We start from the raw sequence: 24,942 nt of genomic DNA, 5'->3' as shown, positions 1-24,942 counted from the left end.
ATACAATTAATCTATCGTTGCCAAGCAATCCAAGGGGGTTTCTATTGCCGGAACAACATGACAACTGCCACAGAATCACTCTCAATCCATAGGCGATTTACTCCCAGTTGCTTTGCCAAATCAACTCCATATATAAGAGCAAGAAACTCTGCCTTAAAGTTCGTTCAAACTCCAAGAAAAGATCTGAAATTTGCCATCACCTCAGCCTTATCATTTCTGAGAACTCTTCTTGCCCCAGCTTTCCCTGGATTTCCAATAAAGCATCCATCAGAATTTAATTTCACCCAGCCGACTTGAGGAGGGCACCAATAAATAGAGTAGATTTCCCATGGTCCATTGTGAACCCCAGAGAAACCCAATCTTCTTGCACAAAGCAAATCCAGAATAGATATTGCTGATCCTGTGAGAATCATCGATTGGGATTTTAATTCACATCTAACCAAATCAAAGCAGCGCTCTACTGATGAGCTGACTCCCTCATATCTTCTTCCATTCCTTTCAAGCTAGAGGAAATAATTATTGGATCAAAACAAAACCCTTCATCCACAGCCCCTTGAAAGTAATTTTTTTGCCTGATCCTTCCACCAAGCAAACAATCTATCTATACCTTCAAAAACTGGCCATCTTACTCCGAAGCATCCATAGAATAATTGCCAAAGAGAGATCGCAAATGGACACTCATAGAATGAATGATTTTTGGACTCCTCTGCAATGCCACAAAGAGAACACTGAGACGGCATTAAGACCCCTCTCTTTTTTTTTTTTACATTATCATCCATAGGAAGCTTATTTTTCATCATTCTCCATCCAAAAACAGCTTGTCTTGGCAAAAGAAATGAATTCCAAACCAGAGAATACCATCCCACCTTGGGCGATTCCCTTCTCACCTTTTCCCAAGCCGACTTATTTGGCTTTCTTCCATCCTATCTGGAGCCCCCCATGTTGTAGAAAATGAAAAACTACAAAAATTCCACGAGATGGAGTCCCCCATATTTGGTTGGCTTCCATCCTATTTATTGGCCTCTGTTCAGCAATCCCAGTGATAGGTTTCAAATTCCAAATTCTGGTTTTAGTTTAGAACTTGGGGATTGAACCGGTTCAAGGCCATTCTCGATTCTGTGTTGATTCGGATCATCTGATCCTTGTATGGAGGCTAGGGTTAGAAGTTGATCCAGACTGATCCAATCTGATTCTGATTCAATCCCAGATTAAAATCAATTTTGATCAATCTAAATCTTGATTCCGGAATTTGAAACCCGGGTTTCAAAAAGCTCATTCATTCTTGAATCAAAGTCATCAAGGTCTATTGCACCTCCCACAAGAAAAGTTGGGATGACAATCAACAAGATTTATCGCCTTTCCCACAAGGAAAATTGAGGTAACATTCAACAAGGTCTCTTGCCCCTCCCACAAGACAAGTTGAGGTAAGAGTCAGCAAGGTCTTCCAACACAAATTTATTTCTAATTATTTTGAGGAAGAAGGAATACTATCCATCTGTGTTCTCAGGCACAACCCCTTGTTTTCAAGGGGACAACGGAAAATATTTTCATAACACTTAAAAGTCATCAAGGTCTCCAACCCCACACGAGAAATGACTTTAATTTCTCAATAGCAAACCTTCTTAACTAGAATTGTCCCATAGTTGGCTTTTTTTTTCTTTTTTTTAATCAAGGAGTTTCAAGAAGCTCAACTAGATATAACGTTGACCAATTTTGTAACTATTAGTGTGTCTAGGCTGCATTCTTTGTGGGCCCTTCTTCCATTTCATTATTGGGTGTATAGGTCTATAACCAAGTGCAATCAGCTTCAATCTATCAAAAAAATTTGATCTTTATTCTCATGCTATCAATAAAATTCCATTTATCAAATCTTGGGTCATCAAAGTCGAGACATGGGGGAATAAGTTGGCAGAATGGCAGTTGAGTTCTATTGTAAGTCATAAGTTCAGGAAAAGTTGATGGTTCAACCTTCTTACCCCCTCTCCCACCTTCTTGAAGAATTGTAGTAATTTAGTAGTTAGTAATAAGTATGGCACAGTAGGCCCTTTGTGGATCTTGTTCTGGCCCCTCAAGATCCCTTATCTTGCCCAATGTGGGTCTTGCATCTAAAAAATAAAAAAAAGAGTCAAGAATTAGAGATTTTTGGGGCTCACTCAACTCAACTAAGATTTTTTTTTTACTCAATAGGGTTAGTGAGAAAAAAAATAAATAAATAGTAATAATAAAAAAAAGTCAAGGTCTTTGGGCCTTGAGCTGAGGAAAACTGACATTAGCAAAGCCGTAAAATTCTGGCACTCACCTACTTATTTTAGTACTAGTCTACACAAATTAGTCTTTAAGATCCCAATAAAATGCATTCTGAATTGTGATACAAATTCTTTAAGTAGGATAATGATTCAAGTTTAGGATGAAAATTACAAAGTTTACATTTACGTCAATGCCTTACATTATCTCTTAATGTCAATTTACGTCAATCTTACATTTATAATTGATCTACAAGAATATATTAATCGACTTGTAGTACTACATGCCCAGTTTAACTTGGGGTGTAAGGTTAGGAAGAAAAAATTGTGATCAGTCTCAGTGTTCTAGTATTGTGGGTCGAGTCATAAAATTTCTTCACACTAGGTCCAAAAGTAACCTCCTTACTTTCTGTGAGAGGAACAGAGTGGTTAGGAAGTGATTCAAAAGTACTTTTATAGTCCATGGACAGCTCATGGTTTGAGGTGTTGATATTGGATAAGTTATATCACGTGATCCACATTTCTACGGAAATTAGGGTTAAATTATTAAAACTCCAATGTTTTATCAATCTAGACCGATCCAAGCTGATTCTGATTTAATCAAGATCAATCTGAATCTCGATTCTGTATTTTTAAAACCGGGTTTCAAAGCTCATTCATTCTTGAGCCAAAGTCATCAAGGTCTTTGCAAGTTGAGATAAGAGTCAACAAGGTCTTCTGGTACAAATTTGTTTGTCTAATTATTTTGGTGTATAAAAGACGAGTCACAAGATTCACACCGTTTTGTGACTTTCAGTCAAAGTCATCAAGGTCTATTAGCTCCATGTCAAGATGTAAGTAGGGCCAATACAGATGAAAAATGAGTCCTTTCCGGAGTTTGGGTTGATTTTTTTTTTTAGTAGCCCTCTTAGAATTTGTTTAGAGCTAGTTTACTAAATCCGATACATTTAAAGCTTGATTATACATCATTTAAAGATAAATGTGTTATTAATGTTTTTAAATCCAGACTAAGGCCTATTTAATCCGATTATTGTTAGGCACTAGTTAGGCCAAAGGCCTAGATACCCGTCATTAACAAAAAAAATAAAAAAATCCGATTATTGCTATTCGGATTAAAGACAGGTACTTGACTGGCCATTTATAAATGAGAAGATGCCTAGCTTATGAGGAAAGATCCTATGTAGAGAAGCCTGATGAAGCCCGACCGATTGACACACCTAAATGTGACTAGAAGTGGTCTTTTTCGGTTACTTATTTAAAATCTCCCCTTCTTATTTAAAATCTCCCCTTCTCACTATAAATAAATAAATGAGGAAATTACACTCCCCTCCCCTGTATTTTTCTTTAATAATATTTTTTCTGATGTATTTTCAAAAATATCATTCCCCTCCCCTATAGTTTAAAGATTCCATCAATTGTGCCATTAGTGAATGATGGTGTTAAAATGCTATGTAAAAAGACCGATTTATCCATGTAAAAAGACTTATTCATCATTATTGGTGGTCTTCTCTTTTTCGGCTTTCACCCATGTCACTGTCTTCCACGCCCCATCGGCATGGACAAAAGAGAAAAAAAGTTCTACCAGTAGAGATACAGGCGAAAAGTGGAGGCAAAGAGTGTAGAAATGCAACCCTAAAACGATGCAGAAGATAATGAAAAACAAGAATAAGCAATGCACACAGATTTACGAGATTCGGCAAGATTGCCTATGTCCCTAGTGAGATAAGATCCTGCCTATCGATACGCTATACCAGTACTCCCTAGATTAAACTGTGACGGAATACAAGACATCGTACACCAACAAAGAATCCTTGAACCGTTAAAAGATTGGCGCACAGGAGGGCCTAAGAACCAACAACTGTTCAAGCAATTGTTCTCAGAGGAAGACGAAAACAAACTCCTGAATACCTTCCTTGACATCAGCAAAACCGCCCACACCTCTCCTTCGCCTGCCAACACCGCTGCTCTATTCTTCGACAAAGTCGGCGACTCTTTCAGAGGTCAATTCACAAACAAGCCATCACTAAGCTACCACGCAAGTATGCCAAACAAATCAACGATGACAAGCCCTTAAAATCACCCACGATTCGGAGATCTACCTCCTATCCCAAACGATATGGAAAAAAGAAAATGGCGGTTCATGCATCACTAGATTCACTACTGAAAATGGAGCAATTATTACTGTAGCTATTGCTGAGTTGGGCTTGGAGAATTTTCCCTTCTTAATAAAAGAAGTGTCTCATTTACCTGGGATGTGATCCTCAGAAACGGGCTACACTCTTTGGTTATTGAGCTTTCAAGAGATCTTTGAACCACTAACTCTTAGGAATTCTGTAACAAAATATGTTAGCAAAACAGACAGACTGAGTCTCCTTAAGATCGTAGACGCCCCCAATGTTGCAACCGGGTGAGTTACGTATCGGCCTCCAAGATGAAACAGCCCAATGACACCCCTAGTAGTTGTGCACTCAACTGCTAGACCCCTTCGAGTACACCAACGTTGCGCTCTGACTAAAGATAAAACAAAATCAAAATATACTTAAGTAGAGACACTCAAAATAAAAGTAAAACAAGATCTCAATCCATACAACACATTTTTTGTAAGGATTCAGAGTTGCAGTTTCTTTCTCAGAGCTGATGGCAACGGACAAGGTGATTCAGAGTCGAGAGAAGAATGGGGCTGCTGTGAGTACAGGGCATTGAAAGAAGAAGGGAGGTCAGGCAATCAGGTCTGACGCTAAGGGCGTTTCAAAACAATGATTATGTGTTGCTTGTTCTGGAATGATCATGGTATAAAGAAGGCTTCTGGAAGGACGGCCCTGCGATCAATGTTAAGAAAGTCATCTCTCGATGTAGTTTGCTTGGCAGAACCGATGGTTCAGGTTGGTAGTTTCCCATCTTTGTTTTTTAACAAGCTTGGGTATGATAGTGATTTAATTCATAATGAGCGGCAAGGAAAGGTGTCGAATTTATGGGTTATCTGGAAGTGGGAAATTCTTAGACCGGTGGTTGTTGCTTCCTCTGAGCAACAAGTTTCGGTCATGGTGGATTGGGCAGGGCATAAGGTGGGTGTTTCCTTTGTCCATGCTAGTAATTTTAGAGTCGTTCACAGGGATCTTTGGGCTGAGTTGTGCTCATTGCTATGGGTTGGAATCCCTGGTCAATGATGGGGGATTTCAATGCCACTTTAGCTTTGCATGAGAAGCGTGGTCCCGGGAGGTTTAATTTGGGGTCAGTTGCTGATTTCCAAGCTTTTGTAGATGGATGTATGTTGTTAGCTGCGCCTACTCTGGGGAAGAAATTCACATGGACTAATAATAGACGTCGAGTTCATGTGGCAGCTGTATTGGACCGCTGTTTTTGTAATAAGAAATGGCTTGATTGTTTCCATAATATTTGTAGAGGAATTTAGGGCCCGTTTGATAACGTTTTTGCCGTTTCTGTTTCAAGAAACGGCAGAAACAGAAATTGCTGTTTCTGGAAATAGAAACAGGTAAGAAGGGTGTTTGATAATTCTTGTTTCTGGAAACAGAAACGAGTAAGAAGGTGTTTGATAAATTCTACACCTGAGGTTCAACAGTCGCCACTGCTGCCGACTTTCAGGCTGTGTTTTCTGGTGCCGGAGGTGAGGCCCAGAGCGATTCCAACTCCTCTTCTGTTGTTGATTTCAGTCACGACCCCACAGTTCTCCTAGGGGACTCCTCGATCTTGACCTCAACCTCCCCCTCCGCTGGAAGTTGCTTAATACTGTGATTTTGGGAGCGTCACTGGTTCAGAACGGACAATATTTGTATTTACATTTCAAGTTCTTGCTCCTTCATTTTTTTCTAAGAAGGAAAAAAGAAAAAGAGAGAAAAGGTTGAGACCGGAATTATCATGTAAATATGTGATCGGAACTTTTGTTTTCACCTCAAAGCTATTTTTTATAACTGAGAAATCATGAATTTCTCTATGTTGTTCCTTGTTACAGACACGGTTAACCTTTTATTTTCCAGATTTTCCCTTGAATAGAGTATTTTATGTTCTCTCTTCATATCTTTTGTGTTAATTTTCTTAATTTTTTTCTGTAATATTTCAAATCTTCCAAATTTGGCTGCCGGTATTACCACAATTGATCACTAGGACCAGCGCCACCACCGGCGTTGCCACCAGCACTACCACTGCCGCGATGTAACAGATCAAGGTTCAAAGGCGAGGGAGGTACCATCGGTGCTGGAGAAGACCCTTCCCAGGTCGAAGACTCAACAGTGCTGCTTTGGCTAGGTCTCTGATGGTTGTTGTTGTTGTTTGTGGTGTTGTTAACTTTAGAAGTTAAAGGGAGCGAAGAAAAAGAAGAGAGAATAGGAAAATAAAGAAACGGGTACGCAGGAGAAGCAGAGCTCCCCGTCGTTGGGTACGCAGGAGAAGCAGTGAAGCTAAGGATGGTTTGAAGAGGAAGGGGGGTGTCGATCTTCGAATGAACAGCATATATTTTCATAGATTTTTAAGTTGGTGTGTCGGTCGATCGTGGAATTGTGCCCCTTTTTTGTTTCAAGAAACAAGCGAAACAAGTAAAACTTGTTTCGTCATTCATGTTTCTTGAAGCATAAATTGTTATAAATTTCAATTTATGTTTCGAGAAACAAGTGGAACAGAACACTTTTACCAAACGGTTTTTAGTAGGTTTCTTTGTTTCTGAGAACAAGAAAACACAGAAACACGTTTCTGGTTACGTTATCAAACGGGCCCTTAGTGTCCACTGCCTTTGATCATTCCCCCATTTTGGTGCTTTTGGACTCGATTTCTAAGCCTTGTAATATCCCTTTTCAATTCCATTCTTTCTGGATGGAGGATGATTCTTTTATTTCTGTGGTAAACAAAACTTGGAAAGTGGAGGTTAGGGGCTGTCCAATGTTTATCTTGTCTCAGAAGCTGAAAGCTTTAAAACTTGTGTTGCGATCCTAGGCTAAGGAGGTGTTCCCAAATCTCAATGAAGAGGTGGTAAAAGCTTGTGATAATTTGGCTTCGGTTCAAGCTCAGATAGAGACTATGGGGATGTCGGATGACCTATTTAATAAAGAAGCTGATGCTGAAACAACTCTTTTGAAGGCTACCCAAATGCAAGAAAGTCTTTGGGTAGAGAAAGCAAAAATAAGATGGATGAAGAATGGGGACAAGAATTCCAAGTTTTTCTATCTATCTGTGAAGATGAGACATGCGAGAAACCAGATAAGCTCTATAAAGAGAGGTGATGGCTCTTGGGTTTCAATTCCGCAGGAGGTTTCATCCTATATTGCTGAGTACTGTGAGGAGTTTCACACTGTTTCACCAGTCAATGCTCATAGAGATTTGTTGGATATGATTCCTAGTGAGCTGGATGATAGGGATGATGCATTCTTGGAGGCAATTCCAGCTTTGGAGGAAATTAAAAGGGCTGTTTTGGAGTTGGACCCAGATAGCTCTCCAGGTCCTGATGGATTTCCAAGATCCTTCTTTAGGCATTGCTGGGAAGTAATTGAATGAGATTTCTGCAGATCCGTGAAGAGCTTCTTCTTGTCTGGTTTGATTCCTAAGGGGGTGAATAATTGTTTTATAACTCTGATTCCAAAATTTGACGGGGGTTGCAATGCTAGATAAATTCAGGCCAATATGTATGGGAAACTTTATCTGTAAAGTTTTATCCAAGGTTCTTGCTTCCACGTTGTCTCTCTTCCTTCCCAGACTTGTGTCGGATGAGCAGGGGGCATTTCAGAAAGGGAAGATTATATTTGCTAACATTGGTTTAGCCTCTAAACTGGAAAATTTGATGTTTTCGACTGTTAGAGGAGGTGGTATGGGGATCAAGTTGGATGTTTAGAAGGTGTATGATTCTCTCTCTTGGGAATTTTTGTTTGCGACTCTTACGAAGTTTGGCTTCTCATCAAAGATCAGTTAGCTCCTTTCTTCTTCTAGAATGTCCATCCTGGTGCCTTGTGGGAATTTTTGGAGCAGGTCATGGTCTAAGGCAAGGGGATCCCTTATCTCCTCTTCGTTTTATTGTGGCTAAAGAGGTTCTCTACAGAGGTTTGAATGGTCTTGTCTCTAAAGAAAAATTAAAAACTCTTTCAAGTCCAAGAGGTACTTATATCCCTTCTTATCTTTTATCTTTTGATGATATATTCATCTTTGTGAATGCATCGGCTTGCTATGTGAGAAACCTTCATGGGTTCCTCTCTAAGTATCAGGACTTCTCGGGCCAAAAAATCAACTTGGAGAAAAGTGGGATTTCTTTGGGAAGGTGGCTCCTCACAGGAATCAGTTTATCAATGATTGTCTAGGAATTCAATCTGCTTCTCTCCCAATGAAGTATTTATGGGTGGAAATATTTAAGGGTCATGTGAATAAATCTCATATGCTCCCGTTGGTTGATAAGATCAAAGCTAGATTGGCTGGGTGGAAGGGAAAGCTTTTATCTATGGCGGGTCATGTAGAGCTGGCCAAGTCTGTGATTTCAGGTATTCCTGTTCATAATTTTGCTATCTGTTGGTGGCTTGATTCTGTTGTGAAAATGGTAGAACGATGTGTTTGAAACTTTATACGGTCAGGGGATATGGAAGTGCAAAAGAAAATTGCGGTAAAATGGAAGGATGTTTGCAAAACAAAACAAGAGGGTAGTTTGGGGATCTGTATGTTGAGAGATGTGAATGTCGCTTGTTTATGTAAGCTGGTGTGGTAGATCATAAATGAAGATTCCATTATGGCTAAGTTCTTTAAAGCTCGCTTCTTAAATAAGAATGGTTCTCTAAAAGGTGGATATAAAAGGTCTTCCATTTGGCCAGGTTTGAAAAAAGTTTGGAATATTGTCTTTGATAATATTGGGTGGACGGCGGGAAATCGGAAGAAGAAAAATTTTTGGCTTGATAAATGGCTAGGAAGTTCCTCGTTAGCAGCTTCGTCGGATATGGATGCTGTTGTGCTGTCTAATGCTTCCTCAAGAGTTTCTGATTTCATTGTCAATGAAAGATGGAATTTTCCTTCAGTTCAATCTGTCTTCCTCTCTAATTTTTTTGCTTTGGCAAAAAATCAATAAATCCCTCATCTAATGGATGTGTGTCATTGGTGTCCATCAAATCGGCTTGGGAGGTGGTTCGGCAGCCGTCTCCTCCTATTGGATGGCACTCAATAGTTTGGAGATCGAAGATCCAGCCTCGTCAGGCAATTTTTGGGTGGAGATTTATGAAAAGAAAAATTCCTTCGGATGATATGGTAAAAAATAAAGGTATTTCTCTTGCTTCCAAATGTGTATTATGTGGTGTTGCAGAGGAATCCTTTTTCCATATCTTTTTCCACTGTGAATTTTCCATTAAAGTTTGGATGCAGTTCTGTGATTGTTTTGGGAAGAACTGCAGCTAGTTATTGATATGGAGCGTTTTTTGTTCTGGTGGAAATCTTGTGGAAAATCGGTTTCCTTCAAATGGGTGTGGATGGCTGGTTTTATTTTAGTTCCTTTCTTTGTCTGGCTCAAAAGGAATTCTAGGCTCCATGATGGGATTCTGAGGACCGCTAAATAGTGTTTTGCTTTTGTCCGGCATGAAATTAGTCTGCAATCTTATTGCACTTCATGGAAATATTTGTCTATTTTTGATTTTATGTGTGCAAAGAGTATTGGGATCCAAACAGCTCCAAGAAGACCTCGACAGATGTTTGAAATTTTCTGGTGTGCCCCTGCGCAGGATTGGATAAAATGTAACACTGATGGGTGCTCGCTGGGAAATCCAGGCAGGGCGGGTATTGGTGGTGTGTTCTGAAACTGGAATTCTGAGGTAATAAGAAATTTCAGAGGGTTTATGAGAGTAAAAACCAACTTTGAGGCAGAATTTTTAGCAGTGATAGAAGGTTTGGAGCAGGCAAAAGCGATAGGTATCCAGTGCCTATGGATTGAATGTGATTCAGTTGCTGTGGTCCTATTAATTTCAAAGGGCGTGGTTCCTTGGCTTTGTCGTCAGCGGTGGTGTAATCTGCTTCCTTTCTTAATCTCTATTGAATGGAAGGTTACTCACTGTTATAGGGAGGCAAACTCAATTGCAGATTTTCTTGCTAAATCGGCAGCGAAATTCAGCTTCTCGGATCCCATTGTCTCTTGGCCAGCTATAGTGTGCCTGGATCTTGAATTGGATGCGACTAAATGTCCCCTGTCTGATGTAGTTTTCCTTGTTCTGGCTTTGGGGGGTTTTTGAGGTCTCTTCCCTACTGATGGCAATGCCAAAGGTGGGGAATCTGGCCTAGCCCTCTTTAGTCTTTCTTTGGGCACTTTTAGATGAGACTTCAACATTTAAACTCTGCGTAGTAAGATTAAATTGTCGGTGCAGACAGATGTATGTTTATTGAAGCCTTGAAGGACTTAAGTCATGGCAATGTATAGGATTTTATTAGAAATTCCTATTGAAATCTGCCTCTAGTTATCTCTGATGCTATGAGGAACATTTTTATTAAGGTGAAGGCAATTAACATCCCTTCTTTCCAGATTGAGGATAAATGTTGTCGGAGCCCATCTCTATTGGGTAACTTCACTATAAAATCGGCGTAGGAGGAGATCAGGAAAAAGAATCTACAGGATCCTTGGTTTCACATTGTCTAGCAGTGTGGTCTTCGTCCTCATCAATCTTTGTTTGGTTGGAAGTTGATGCATAGAAGCCTACCTACTGATGAGGTGGTCAACTTGAAGGGTATATGTCTTGTTTCTTGCTGTGATTTATGTCTTGGAGCGGCAGAGTCAAGTCAGCACTTGTTCTTAGAGTGCAGTTTTTTTGAGGCGGTTTGGATTTCTTTTGCTTCCATTTTCAATATTAGATGGGTTTAGCATGACTCGTTTTTGAACTTTTTTTAGTGGTGGAAGTCTAAAGGTAAGATGGCGCCAGTTAAGTAAGCCTGGTTTGCAAGCTTTGTCCTTGTTCCTTACTTTTTGTGGATGCAACGAACTGTAAGGAGATACCAAGGAAAAGTGATGAGGGTTGTTCTTATCTTGCATCAGGTTCTAGGAGCCATTCGAGAGCTCTTTCCCACCTCTTTATACAAGAGAGTTTTGGTGGCAGACTTGGTTTGTGCCAAAACGCTATTTGTTTCTTTGCTCTCTCACAAGATTCTAGATGATTTAGAAGTGGTATGGTGTGCTCCATTTTCTTCGTGGCTCAAGCTTAATATTGATAGATGCTCTCTTAACAAAGCCCATGAAGAGCGGGTGCAAGTGGTGTTATTCGGGACTCTAATGGTAAAATTTTTCCTCCTTTGAATCCTTCCTCGGAGTAAAAACAAATTATGAAGTAGAATTTCAAGGTCTGATTCAAGGTATTAAATTGGAAAATCAATTGGGCATAGAGAGGTTATGGATTGAGATTGACTCGATGGCAGTGACTCCTGTAGTATATTCAAAAAATATACTATGGCATGTTTTGCAGACTAGAATTTTCTATGTCCCTATCTTTTAAGAATTCAATGAAAGTTAACTCATTGTTATAGGGAGGCCAATCCTATCGCTGATTATCTAGAAAAAAAACTGCAGCTCAAAGTGGTTCTTCAGATATATCTTCTTCCCTTTCTCGTTCAATCTCGGATGAACTAAGGAGGGATGTTGAAAGTAGATCAAGATTTCATTTCTTTTAATTCTATTATGTGGAGTAGTAGACCTCTTCCCCACTGATGGCTATACCGAAGGTGGGAGAGATAGCCATCAGTGGGAGAGTGATCCCGGGGTTTTAATCCCCTCCATTCTTGTATTTAACAAAAAAAAAAAGAAGTCTTGTTACAATCAATTTCAGATGTTTCAAATGTCAATTGTTTCATTTGTCTGCAAAAATGAGAAGACTTAAAAATATCATCAGAGTTCTCAAGAAAAATGATGGGTCTTTGGTGGAGGGCTGAGATCAACTGGGTGAATACATTGTGCAATACTTTGAGAATTTCCACAAAGTTGTCCCAATTGTGGATCATGTGGAGCTGCTAGACTCTATCCCCATGCTTCTGCAATAAAGTGATATCTTCATCCTGGACTCCATCCCAGGAAATGCAGAGATCAGAAAAGCGGTGTGGGAGCTTGACCCAGAGAGCTCTCCAGGTCCTAATGGCTTCATTGGAGTTGTTTTTTTTAGAAAATGCTGGAACATTGTGGAAAGAGAGATATGTAATGCAACTCGCCATTTCTTTAGCTCCGGTCGCATGCCCAATGGTACCAACAATAATTTTGTGGTGCCGATCCCTAAAGTAAAGAGTGTCTCTTCTTTAGATAAATTTCGCCCATTATGCATGGGGAATTTCTTTTGCAAAATCATATCAAATGTGATGGCAATGAGGCTTGAAAACTTTCTCCCTGGGTTGACCTCAAAAGAACAAGGGGCTTTTCAAAAAGGAAAGCTGATTCAGTCTAATATCAGCCTGGCGTCAGAACTTGCAAACATGATGTTTGCTTCAACAAGAGGGGGTGGTCTCGACCTAAAAATTGACATTAAAAAAGCCTGTGATACAAATATCATGCCCTTCTTATTCCAGATGATGCAGAAGTTTGGTTTCTCTGAGAATTGGGTTTCATGGCTGCACCAGATTTTGGTATCTACTAAAATTTCAATTATGGTCAATGGTGGTCCATAGAGATATTTTGGAGTGGAGAGGGGTCTGAGACTGGGGGACCCTACCTCTCCTTTGCTCTTTATTATAGCTGAAGAAGTGCTCTTCAGGGGGTTAAAGTCTTTGATCCAAGATGAGAAGTTGAAGCGGATCCAGGGCCCAAGGGGCATACCTACTCTTGGTCATATCCTCTTCGCAGACGACATCTTTATTTTCACCAATGCTTCCATGAGGTATGTCAAGAATCTAAGAGATTTTTTGTTTAAATATCAAGAATTCTCTGGTCAAAGCATCAGCTTAGAAAAAAAACAAAATTTTTATGGGGAATATTCCTCTAGTTAGAAAGCAAGGTATCTCAGATACTCTGGGTATCCTGATGTGTAACTTCCCTACAACATACTTGGGAGTGGAAATCTTTAAGGGCAGAGTTAAAAAAGATGCCTTGTTGCCGATCATGGACAAGGTCAAGAGCAGACTAACAGGGTGGAAAGGGAAACTGCTATCTATGGCAGGTAGGGTGGAACTGGTGAAAACGGTCATCTCTGGTGTGCCTACTCACAGCTTCTCTGTCATATGCCTATTCATAGCTTCTTTGTCTACTGGTGGCCCTCATCTCTCATTGTAATGATGGAGAGATGGATGAAGAATTTTATATAGACTGGGGAGGTGGACATAGTGAGATCGATTATAGTTAAGTGGAATTCCCTATACAAACCTAAGGAGGAAGGGGGTTTGGGAATAAGCAGACTGAGAGACTCAAACAAGGCCATGCTCTGCAAGTTAGCATGGAGATTGAGAAAGGAGAAGTCTGTTGCGGCTTTGTTTCTCAGAGCTCGCTTTATGAAGAAGGATGGTAGGTCTCTCAGAGATTGCCGACCCTCATCTATTGCTTAAGGAATAAAAAAGGTGTGGAGTTTTGTGGATGACAAAGAGAGGTGGAATATTGGGAATGGCTAGCTTGCAAATTTATGGAAGGATAAATGGTGGGGACCGAAGTCCATTATGGAGGAAATCAACCTAGAGAATTTCAACTCTCTAGCTACTTCTGCGAAGGTGGGAGATTTGATCAGTGAGGGGCAATGGTCCCTTCCAGAGGTAAGCTCTCCTTTACTTAAAAATATTTTTAATAAAATTATGAAGATTAACATTCCCAGGGAGCAAATTGAGGATGTAAGGATTTGGTCTTTATCGCCAATGGGGAATATCTCTACAGCTTCTGCCTGGGAGGGTATCAGAAGGAACTCGCCTAAGGTTCACTGGGCCTCTTTGATTTGACAAAAATATTTACCTCCTAGATACTCTACTTTTGGGTGGCGTCTGGTCCACTGCAAACTTCCTACAGATGATTTGGTTCAAAGCAAAGGTGTCCACATGGCTTCTCTTTGCCATCTCTGTGGTAGGGCTGCTGAGAGTCTTGAACATATTTTTCTCAAGTGCCCTTTTACTGTTTCCATATGGGAAAAATTTCTCAATTACTTTGAGATCCAGTGGAAGGACCAGGTGACTATAGATAGCTTCTTGCTATGGTCGAAGAGAAGTGCTACTACCCTAAACATCATAAAGCCACGGAAAATGGGGTTCCTTGTTATTTCCTATCATATTTGGTGGGAGAGAAACAAAAGGAGACATGAGTTTAAGGCAAGGCCTGTTGGCTTTATATTTGAAAGCATTAGACAGGATCTTATTCTTTGTAATGAGGGAACAAGTAGAGAGCTGAGGTCAGTTTCAGAAGTCCTTTGCTGTAGGAAACTTGGCCTGTCGATTAGCTATTCCAATACCTCTCCACCCCCAGAGGTGCACTGGTGTAAACCACCTCCTACAAGGATCAAGATCAATGTGGATGGCAGCTCTCTGGGAAATCTTGGAAATGCAGGAGTAGGAGATGTGATGCGCAACAATGAAGGGCAAGTTTGTGACTCCTTCAGCATTATTCTGGGCATTAAAAAAATATGAGGCAGAGTTTGATGTAGTTCTAGAAGGGATCTTGTTGGCCAAAGCTCACAATGCCTCAGGATTGTTGATCGAATCTGACTTGGCATCTGTGGTTTCTGCGATCCAGAGAAATCAGATTACCTGGTTTGCTCTCCAAAAATGGGTCTGTCTACTAGATTTTCTGTAATCCATTCCTCAGAACAAATCCCATTACTTCCAGGAAGCCAACATTGTTGCAGACTATTTAGCAAAGAAGGCCTCTAAGTCGATGTCTTCGGAGTTCTCGGTGACCTTTCCTAGTCACATTGCTACTGTACTCGAGGATGACATTGTGAACAGGCACAGATTTCGATTCTGCTAGGGTGCTAGCTTGCTCTCTTTGCTGATGGCCATGCCAAAGGTGGAGGGTGCAAGTTGTCCAAGCGGTTTGAGCCTTGTTCATCTGGTTTCTTTGTTTTTTTTTTTGATGTACTCTTTTTTTTTTTTTTAATAAAATTATCTTTTAGCAAAAAAAAAATGTCAATTTTTTTTAATTTCTTAATATCTTGCACCCTTGACTAGGAAAATTGAAAGGTATGAAAATTCAAGTTCTTGCCGTGAAACTTTAAAAAAGACACTATCCATTGTAACTTGGAATGAAGGTGTGGACTATGTATTCAAGCATGCGGTGATCAACACAAATTGATCTTTGGTTAGGCAATCTTCTTGCGTTCCTCTCAACAGTGAAAGATCTTTGATTCTTTCAACATATTTTTATGTATAAGCAAGGCATTGTGTAGGATGGACGGATCCCTAATTACCATTTGGGTAGTAGTGCATTAGGAATTTAAATATATTTCTTGGGAGGAGGAATGTTGTCTGTCTAGTGTTCCAATGCTTAGACACAACCCCTATTTTTAAAATGCAATCTGAAATTTGACATGTCGCCAATACATGTCATTCCCTGGACATCCACTAATGAAGATTTCCAAATCACTCTTTCATGTTGAAAAAATATAGTGCACGTTAATAAGGAAAGTGTATCAAGAAATGCTCGAAAAAATTTTCCTTTTAGTATCACTATGGACAATGACAATTAATAAGAAAACTATTGAACATACTAGACAGCAATTTTTAGGGAACTCTTTCTCCAATAAATCAAAATTTAAGGCTAATATGAGAAGGTAAATTCGATGGCCATGAGTTTTTTTGTTGGTTCTTAGTCTCAAGGTCAATTTTTTTTTTTTATTAGGTCCCATTTGGTTGCAAGGAGAATAAAAGGAAGGAAAGTGAAATCAAATCAATATGAAAGTGAAATCAAATCAATATGAAAGTGAAACTTTTGTATCGTTACCTCACATGATGGTATAACTAACTCTGAAATATATCAAATTTGATTACTAAATTTTATTTACTGTGCAATTAAATTCATTTGATTAGAAAAATATATATACCAAATATGATAACGGTTTTAAACAGATTACACAATCATGATTACAAAACTTTTCTTTATCTTTTTCAAAATGATTTTCTTCCCTAAAACCCCCGGTTATCATTGCTATGGCTCTGAACCTGATTTCTCCTTGTATTGTTAAAGTAGATTTGGATTTTGACTAATGTTTTAAGATTCTAAAGTTGATTGGAGTTGGTTTTCAGTTATGAGAATTGTTGATGGAAGTTCTAAAGAGAATGAGGGTGATTCATATGGGTACATTTTTAGTGCTAAACACTAATATAATGTTGTTGTGTGTACGAAGTCTCTTGGGTCTCCCTTTGAGGTGGTTTGCAGTCTATGGAGGGGTGGCCTCCAATTTTTGGGCAGAGTTTTCCATATTTTTTGAAGGAATAAAGATTGCAATGAATTTGAATCTAGAATCGATTTGGGTGGAGGGAGACTCAGAATCAATAATTTGGTCTATCAAGAAGGGTAAAATACCATGGTGTTTCCGTCAACAATGGCTTTCCTGTAAAAGGTATTTGGATCGAATCTCTTGGAGAATAACTCATACTTACCGTGAAGCCAACATGATAGCGGATGTTCTAGCTAAACATGCTGCTGCAACAAGAGTTTCAATGATTTGGTCTTCGCCTCCTCTTTTTTCTATGGAGAACATTGATTGAGATGCTCAGGATCGCCCGAGATATAGATTCAATTGAGTGTTTAATTTATTCTTTCCTATTTTGATTTAGTTTGTTTGTTTGCTAATGGCCATGCCGAAGGTAGACTGCAATCTGAATTTATTTTCTTCTTTGGTCTTCTGATGTATTCCATTCATTCTTTTTAATAATATGTTCTTTGCTGATCTTTAGCAAAAATAAAATAAAAATGTTGTTATGTGTAGGGTGGAGGAAAGGCTTCAAAGCAGCAAAAGAGACAGAAGCATGTCCCATATTCAAGGGAGGTATCGAAAGTTAAAGTAATGGAGTTTGGACTATGAGGTCTAATACTCTGATGCAACCCTTTATAGTGTTAGAGGTGATCTCGCGTTCGGCGAACCAAACACCGAGGCCAGCCAGGTTATAACCAGGTTTTGATCCTCAATGGAGTCAGGCGGCTCTTAGATGAGTTGGGCAGCTCCATTTGGTTAGGCCAATGGGTTCCATGGGAGTGTAAGGCTTCTTTAGGATTTCTAGGACGGCAGCATTTAGGCCTTTGTAGCTTCTAGTGGTTTGATCTCTCTTGTTTAAAAGATAAAATCGGTTTATGTAAGTGACTCGAAAATGTTCAATGTGGGTGTGGGTCCCTTCCCATAAAGTAAGGAGGTAACCCAACAATGTTGGTCATCAATGAAGGAATTTAGCCAAAAAAATCTCAAGCACAAAGTTTTCCTTCACCAAGCAAAGGAAGAGAGGGTCCTGATGTGACCCTCTATCTCCATATATCTCCCTCCTACTATACAGTGTCTATAAGACATGGTGAACTAATGCCCATTCACCATAGCCTCAGGGAAACTTGGTCCTAAACTCAAATACCCATGAATTAAAGAGTCATTTTTAACCATTTAAGACCTATCTGGTATCAAACACTTTGTTGAGGCCTAGCTGTCAAGTGAATTGTACACATGAGAAAACCCCATCCTTCAACATCGTAAGGCTTTGTGTTACCACAACCCTTTAATCATATAGGAGATAAAAGGACTCATGAGTTTCCTATGTGGCAACCAATTTTAGGGAAATAAATCATGTTTATTGTAATAAGGTTTATCATAGTGTCTCTTTTTTTCGCTAAAAAGTCATGTATATTAAATGGAAAAAAGAAGAAAAAAGAAATATAGTACATCAGATGAGGGAGGGAGAAATACCCAACACTCACACTAAGAAGAGAGGGAGAAGCAGAAATTCCACCTTCGGCATTGCCATCAGCAGAATTACGCAACTACCCAACTCCACCAAAAACAAAAAATCTGGAAAAAGAAGAAATTCCTAAGTGAATCTGAACCTAGGCCGACCCAATGCATCCATGTCTAATTCCATTTGAACCAGAGTTGGCCAAATTGAAATCGGCTCTGACACTTCAAAACGAGCAGCTGACTTTGACAAAAAATCCGCCACTGAATTTGCTTCCCTATAGCAATGCATTATTTTCCATTCCACATCCTCCAAATAAGAAATACAATTTATCCATCTTTGCCGAGCTATCCATGGACTTGCCTCTTCTGAAAAATAGTCACAACTGCAACTGAATCACATTCTATCCAGAGCCGTTTCACATTGTGCTGCTTAGCTAATTCAATCCCTATCATAAGCGCTAGAAATTCAGCCTCAAAATTTGTGCGAGTTCCTAGAAATTTTCTGAAATTTGCCACTACCTCTGCCTTTTCATTGCGAAGGATTCCCCCTGCTCCAGACTTCCCTGGATTACCAATAGAGCAACCATCCGAATTGATTTTTATCCAACCTGGATTAGGAGGGCACCAGAAAATATTGAAGATTTCCCGAGGCCTTCTCCGCACCCCTGAAATACCCAATCTTCTTGCAGTGACAAGATCCGAAATTGAGATGGCTGCCCCTGAATGAACCAGCTCTTGGCAGCTAATTTCACTCTTCACTTGGCCAAAACAATACTCTTTTGATTTTGAGGTTCCTTCGAATTTTCTTCCATTCCTCTCCAACCAAGTAAAGTAAGGGATTAAAACAAAACCCTTCAGCCACACCCCTTTAAAGATGGTCTTCTTGGCCTGATCTTTCCACCAAGCTATCAAACTTTCAACTCCTTCAAATCCAGGCCACCTAAAACCAAAACAACAACAAAATTTCTGCCACATGAAAACTGCAAAAGAGCATTCATACATGGTATGATTTATAGACTCTTCCGCTATGCCACAGAGAGTGCACTGAGATGGCAATGGAACCCCTCTCTTTTTCACATTATCATCAGTAGCTAGCTTGTTTTTCAACATTCTCCATCCAAACACCGATTGGCGAGGCTGAAGATGAGAATTCCAAACCAATGAATACCACCCCACCTTTGGCGATTCCCGTCTTACTTTTTCCCAAGCCGATTTTATTGTAAAAACTCCAGATGAATTTAATTCCCAATGACAAATATCATCCAGATCTGAAATTATGATATCCTTGGCCTGATCAAAGATATTTTGAAAAAATTCATAACTCACCTGGGGAAAATTCCACTCATCTTGGCAAATGAAATCAGAAACCTTTGCCTGCATCGAATCAAAGATATCTAACTGCAAACCATACAACTCCTTAATAGACTTCTTTCCCAGCCAGCTATCTTTCCAAAAATTTATCCTCTGACCATTCCCAACAGTCCATTGCTCATGAGACTGTACCCACCTCCACACCTTTTTAAGACCAGGCCATATCGAAGAGGAAAGGTAGGTAGTTTTCAGCGAACCATCAATCTTCAGAAAACGGGCACGAAAGAAAACACTCATTAGAGAATTTCCATGTTTGATTTGCCATGCTAATTTGCACAGGCATGCAAAATTAACATCTCGCAACCTCCTAATGCCAAGACCGCCTTCCCTGGTAGGTTTACATACCTCATCCCACTTCACCACTATCTTCTTCCATGTCTCCATGTCACCAGACCATATGAAGTTTCGCATCCACTTTTCTACTAATTTTATTGAGCTTCCTGGCCACCAATAAATCCCGAAATTATGAATTGGGATGCTTGAAATCACTGATTTAACCAGGTCCACCCTACCAGCCATGGAGAGAAGCCGACCCTTCCATCCCGATAACCTCTTCTTGATTTTATCCATCAGCGGTAACATGTGGTCCCGTTTAACTCTCCCCTTGAAGATCTCCACACCTAAATATTTAGTAGGCTGCCTTGCAGATTGGATTCCCATAAAATTACTTATAAAATGTTTCCTGTGAGGGGCAACCTTTCCAAAGAACAAACTACTTTTTTCTAGATTAAATATCTGGCCAGAGAATGCCTGATATTTATCAAGAAAAGCCTTAAGATTTTTGACAAACTGAGCAGATGCATTAATGAAAATGAAAATGTCATCAGCAAACAATAAATGGGAGGGAGTTAACACACCTCGAGGCCCAGGAAGAGACTTTATCAAACCATTCTGAACCATGCTTCTAAGACCTCTACAGAGAACCTCTTCTGCCAGAATAAATAAAAAGGGAGACAAAGGATCTCCTTGTCGGAGACCTCTACCAACCCCAAAGAACCCCACCGGGCCACCGTTCACCAAAATTGATACTCTGGAGGATAGAAGAAGGTTGTGAATCCAAGAAATCCACCTAGAGGAGAACCCAAATTTGCACAGAACTGCAAAGAGGAATTCCCAAGCTAGAGAGTCATACGCCTTTTGAACATCGAGCTTCAGCCCCATTCCACCACCCCTAACTGAAGAATGCATCAAATTTGATAGTTCTGAGGTGAGGCTGATATTTGCTGAAATTATTTTACCCTGCTGGAAAGCGCCTTGCTCTTCCGAAACCAATTTAGGCAAAACAACAAGTAATCTTGAAGATAGAATTTTTGATATCACTTTGCAATAAAAATTCCCCATACATATAGGTCGAAACCTATCTAGAGAGGCCGCACCCTCAACTTTGGGGATCAAGGAAATAAAGCAATTGTTTATTCCTTTAGGAAGCCGCCCTTCCTCAAAGAATTTTTTCACTGCCCTGCAAAAATCACCCTCAACAATAGCCCAACATCGCCTGAAGAAACTACCTAGGAACCCATCAAGACCTGGAGAGCTTACAGGATCTAAATCCCAAACAGCTTGTTTTATTTCATCCCCACTCGGGACAATCTCCAATCCTACCACGTCCTCCTCCTCCTCCAACACTCTGGGAATATTATCAAGAAGGTCATTATGAACAGTGATTGCATCAGCCTCATGAAATTTCTCAAAAAAATCAGAGACATAAGACGATATTCCCTGTTGGTCTGAAACCCAAGTTCCATCTTCCTTTTTTAGGGAGGTGATCTGATTTTTCAACCTCCTAAGCTTCACGGAAAGATGAAAAATTTTTGAGTTACAATCTCCATTTTTCATCCATCTCAGTTTAGCTTTTTCAGCCCACAACTTCTCGTACATTTGGTTGGCCTTCAATAATACTGTTTTTGCATCTGCCTCTCTGTTAAATAATTCATCAGTCATCCCAGCCACCTCTATCATGTCTTGAACCTTCTTTAATTCCAGCTTTGCTTTATCGACCTCATCATTCAGGTTAGGAAAGGTAGCCCTCGCCTAAACCTTTAAATTCTCCTTGACCTGCTTTAATTTTTGTGCCAGAACGAAAATTGGATTACCTCCTATCGGAGTTTTCCAAGCTTCCTCAACCACGGAGATAAATTGATCATTTTCCATCCAAAAGCTATGGAATCTAAAGGGGATATTTGTAGGTCTTTGAACATCATCAGAGACAACAATTAGAGGGGCATGATCTGATACCGAAGACAACAAAACACGCTGCTTCACATTTCTAAACACATCTATCCACTTCCCATTACAAAAACTCCGATCTAACACTGCAACTGCATGACCCCTTCGACGATTGTTAGTCCAAGTGAATTTCTTTCCCTGAGAAGGGATAGAAAGCAATTCACACGCATCAACCATTGCCTGGAATTCCGCAGCTGATCCAAGATTAAACTTACCAGGACCTCTTTTTTCATGCGAGAGCAGGGTTGCATTGAAATCCCCCATCACAGACCACGGAACCAAAGCGGATATCGACAACTCCAAATCTAACCACAATTGCCTATGCATAATTTTAAAAGAACTTGCATGTACAAAAGAGAAACCCACTTTACTACCTGGCCAATCAAAGATGACTGATATATGTTGATCAGACATACCTGCAACGACTGGTCTCGAAACCCCCAACTTCCATATAATCCATAAATTTGGGACTTTTTCATCCCGAATATTATGAATGAAATCCACAGCATACCCCAGCCGACTAAAGAAAATAACAGGAAATTTACATACCTGAACCATGGGTTCAGCCAAGCATAGCACATCCGGAGCATGCTCCTTCACCAGTTGACGTAAAGCGCACAACCCTGCTGCCTTCCTAACTCCCTAAATGTTCCAATACAAAATCTTCATGAATTACTTCTTAGAGAATTGATTTTTATCAGACTTTTTAGCATGACTAGCTGTTTTCTTTCTTTGCTTTCCACCCACAAGCATGCCTCCAGCCTCCTTCTCCCGAGCCACTGCCACCGTATCCATTCTCATAATTTATGAATGCACAATAGAGACTGTTCCCCTTGAACATTCCACCCTGGGCAAAGAAGAAACCACGTGATCCTCACCAGGGTCTTCAACAACTGGCTGCACAGCACTGGCCATGGCAACACCACGTCCAGGTCCTTGACCCCCACCGAGTCTTCTGTAACGAGAAGGATACCTCCCCTCCGGAACAGCAACCTTGCCCTCAGGAGTAATCCTCATTCTGGGTTCGTTCCCCCCCAATGGATCCACTGGCGGATCACCAGGAACTCCATGGATCGGGTTCTCAGTTGGGTTTGGGTCAGAATCAGCATCCGATCCCTCTTCCATTCCAAATATCTCTCCTTCCTTAGGTAGAGTATTAGAAATCTCTCCTTCCTTATTTAGAGGTTTAGAATCAGACTCTAATTCTATAACCGTCCCTGACACAAAGCCTTCCTTAATTCCAGAATTTTCATCTCCGTTGGACTCCTTTCCTAAGACGTTTGAGACAAAGTTGGAAGGATCCAAAAGTATTTGAATATCTCCCCCAGCGTTAGACGAATTTGAATTAGGAGAGATTAAATCTTGAATAGGATCAAAATTATTCTGCTGATGTGGCAAAGATCTTCCCCTAGAAGGAGACTCTCTCACCGAGTTACTCCCACCTGAGTTGACTCCATCTTCAACATATACCGCCCCTGGAACCTTTGCTAATTTTTCAGCCGCACATTGCTTTTCATCATCCAATCTTTTCAGCCTACACTTGGAAATCAAATGTCCTACTCGTTTACAGTAGCCACAACGCTCCATATTATCTTCATACACCACCTTTTGACAAAAACCATACACCTGAGATGTACCTAGTTCTAATCTTTCGACTTGTACTTCCTCCACCCTCTCTGCCAAGTCAGAGATATCAATCTCCACCAGCACTCTCGCAAAGAAGCCAAGAATGCCTTGTCTTGTTCGTCTGTCTAGGGGCACAGGGCACCCTACCGCCTTTGCTATAAACAATAACACATTTTCGTGCCAGTATTCAAGCGGGAGATCAGGAAACCGTATCCATACAAGCTTTGTAAAAAGTTGCTTCTCGTGAATATTGAAATCAGGTTTCCAATGTTGAAATCGAATGACCTGATCACCAATCCTAAGGGGAGACCTTCGCCACACCGCTGCCTTGTCGCCCTCGCACTGAAATTGAAAGATTACATAACCTTTTCCCAATGGATGCATTAGCACCCCTTGACTAAGGTTCCATTTTTCCTAAGCCTCCCCTCTCAAGGCATCCAAAGAGATCAATCGGAAGTTAACCCTACCGATTAAGGCAAAATGGAAATTTTGTCTCGTTGATTCATAGTCTCTCTGCGGGATCATTACTCGTCGTTTACTCCCTACCTGAATCGGCTCTGGGAGAGTATCAATGGCAGGTCAAGACGAAAAACCCAAGGCTTTTGCATATGTACGTCGCTGGCCTGCATCCTTGTGCCTTTCATTCTGTGGAGGACCATCTGGACCACGATCCAGAGACTCCCGAGCTCCACCATCTTCATCCTCCACAGCCATAGCTCCATTCTTCCCTGAATCGCCAGACACTCTCTCTCCTCCTTGCATATTCTCCCCAAAAATTTTCCCAAGTAGGACTACAGATTTACGTGCTCATTCCACTGTCGACTCCATGGCTATAGTTATGGCTGTGAATATTCAGATCATTCTTAGGTTTGATCGAGTGGAAAACTCTCATTCTTACAGAGAAAGTAATCCAATTACAGATTGGCTTGCAAAGCTAGCAGTGAAAAGGGTAATTCCTTCCTCCATGGTAGAACGGACATCTCACATATTAATGGAACTCAAGATGGATTATCAATGTTGGCCAAGATATGGATTCTCTAAGTGCTTTTTTGTTATTTTTCTTGTGGGGAAGTGCTTTCCTGCCGATGACAATGCCATTGCCAAAGGTAGAGGTGCTTTCTAAAATTTGTGTTGGCGTTTTTGGGATGTCCCAGGTTGTATTATATTTTTTCTTTCTATTTTCTTCTCTTTTTTTTTCGCTAGAAAATCATTATATTAAAATGGAAGAAAAAGGAAGAAATTACAGAACTACATCAAACTGAGAAAATAGAGTGAATCAAAAATAAAATCGATTCCCTGACCCCCACCTTCGGCATTGCCATCAGCAGAGGAAAGAGAATCCCACTAATCAAATCTATAGTTTGGTCTGCCATCAGCATCTCTTCTGATGAAATCCTTAATGTTGGCAGGAAAGTCGACATTTATGGCTGATATCCCTGTCTTCGCCGCATCTCTAGCCAGGTAGTCGGCAATTGAGTTCGCTTCTCTGAAGTTGTGAGTTATTTTCCATGTGATACTCTCCAAATATGGCTGGAGGAATATCCATCTCTGCAAAGCAAACCATGGAATTTTATTTTGCTGGATAGAGATTGCAACAGCACTAGAATCCGTCTCTACCCACAGACATGGAATGCCCATCTCCCTAGCACGCATCAGCCCCACCATTAGGCCTTCGATTTCAGCTTCAAAGACTCCCGAGA

General features: G+C 40.3%; 1 protein-coding gene across 1 annotated transcript; it reads right to left on the bottom strand.

Annotated features, from left to right (window-relative positions):
* Positions 1 to 22,420: 22,420 nt before the first annotated feature.
* LOC122092230 lies at positions 22,421 to 23,626 on the bottom strand. Its single transcript, XM_042662567.1, has one exon. The coding sequence runs from the start codon at positions 23,624 to 23,626 to the stop codon at positions 22,421 to 22,423; it is 1,206 nt and encodes a 401-aa protein (XP_042518501.1).
* Positions 23,627 to 24,942: the final 1,316 nt, after the last annotated feature.

This window comes from Macadamia integrifolia, chromosome 10, assembly GCF_013358625.1.
Source record: "Macadamia integrifolia cultivar HAES 741 chromosome 10, SCU_Mint_v3, whole genome shotgun sequence".
NCBI classification, from domain to species: Eukaryota; Viridiplantae; Streptophyta; class Magnoliopsida; order Proteales; family Proteaceae; genus Macadamia; species Macadamia integrifolia.
The sequence above is the reverse complement of the archived record's forward strand: the minus strand, read 5'-3'. Positions and strand labels throughout refer to the sequence as shown.

Coding starts and splice junctions, on each gene's coding strand:
- LOC122092230 (XM_042662567.1), bottom strand. CDS start 23,626: ATGCATCCATTGGGAAAAGGTTATGTAATCTTTCAATTTCAGTGCGAG.